The following is a 547-nucleotide window of genomic DNA, read 5'->3' on the forward strand; positions in this document are numbered from 1 at the left end:
AAAAGTGATATGTGAAATATATAATGGAAAATACCAAGACAATATAAAAAGTCAAAATAGTAATACCTTTTTAAAAAAGAAATTAAGAATTTTATTTCATACATTTTTAGATAAGAAAGTGAAAAATTACCTGAACAGTTCAGAAAAAAAAATGGTTTTGCAAGGATATAGAAAATATGAAATTATAGGGAACATTTTGATATTTCATTATAAATATTTTGAATGTATAATGAAATTATATAAGGTATATGAGGGTAAATTAAAAAAATATAAGAAGGAAATAAATGAAATGATAGAAAGAAGGAGGTCATATAGGGATTATTCATATATTATTAAAAATAAGAAGAAAAATAATAAATTGGTATCTTGTTTTTTAATGAATGATATATATGAATATAAATATTACGTTAAGGAAGTAAAGAAATTTTGGTTAGCTATTAAGGATATATTTAATAATAAAGAGATTATCCTTAACACGAATATATTATCCTTAAAAAAAAAAAGGAAAGAAAAGAAGAAGAAGAAAAAGAAAAAATTTTATGTTAAA

At 19.7% G+C, this 547-nt stretch overlaps 1 protein-coding gene across 1 annotated transcript; it reads left to right on the forward strand.

Annotated features, from left to right (window-relative positions):
- Positions 1–547, forward strand: PRSY57_0014100D (hypothetical protein; the record flags this gene model as incomplete). Its single annotated transcript, XM_020114218.1, has 1 exon — positions 1–547. A coding segment is annotated over one exon (547 nt), but the record flags the coding sequence as incomplete, so codon positions are not given.

The sequence above is a fragment of the Plasmodium reichenowi genome, assembly GCF_001601855.1.
Source record: "Plasmodium reichenowi strain SY57 chromosome Unknown, whole genome shotgun sequence".
NCBI classification, from domain to species: Eukaryota; Apicomplexa; class Aconoidasida; order Haemosporida; family Plasmodiidae; genus Plasmodium; species Plasmodium reichenowi.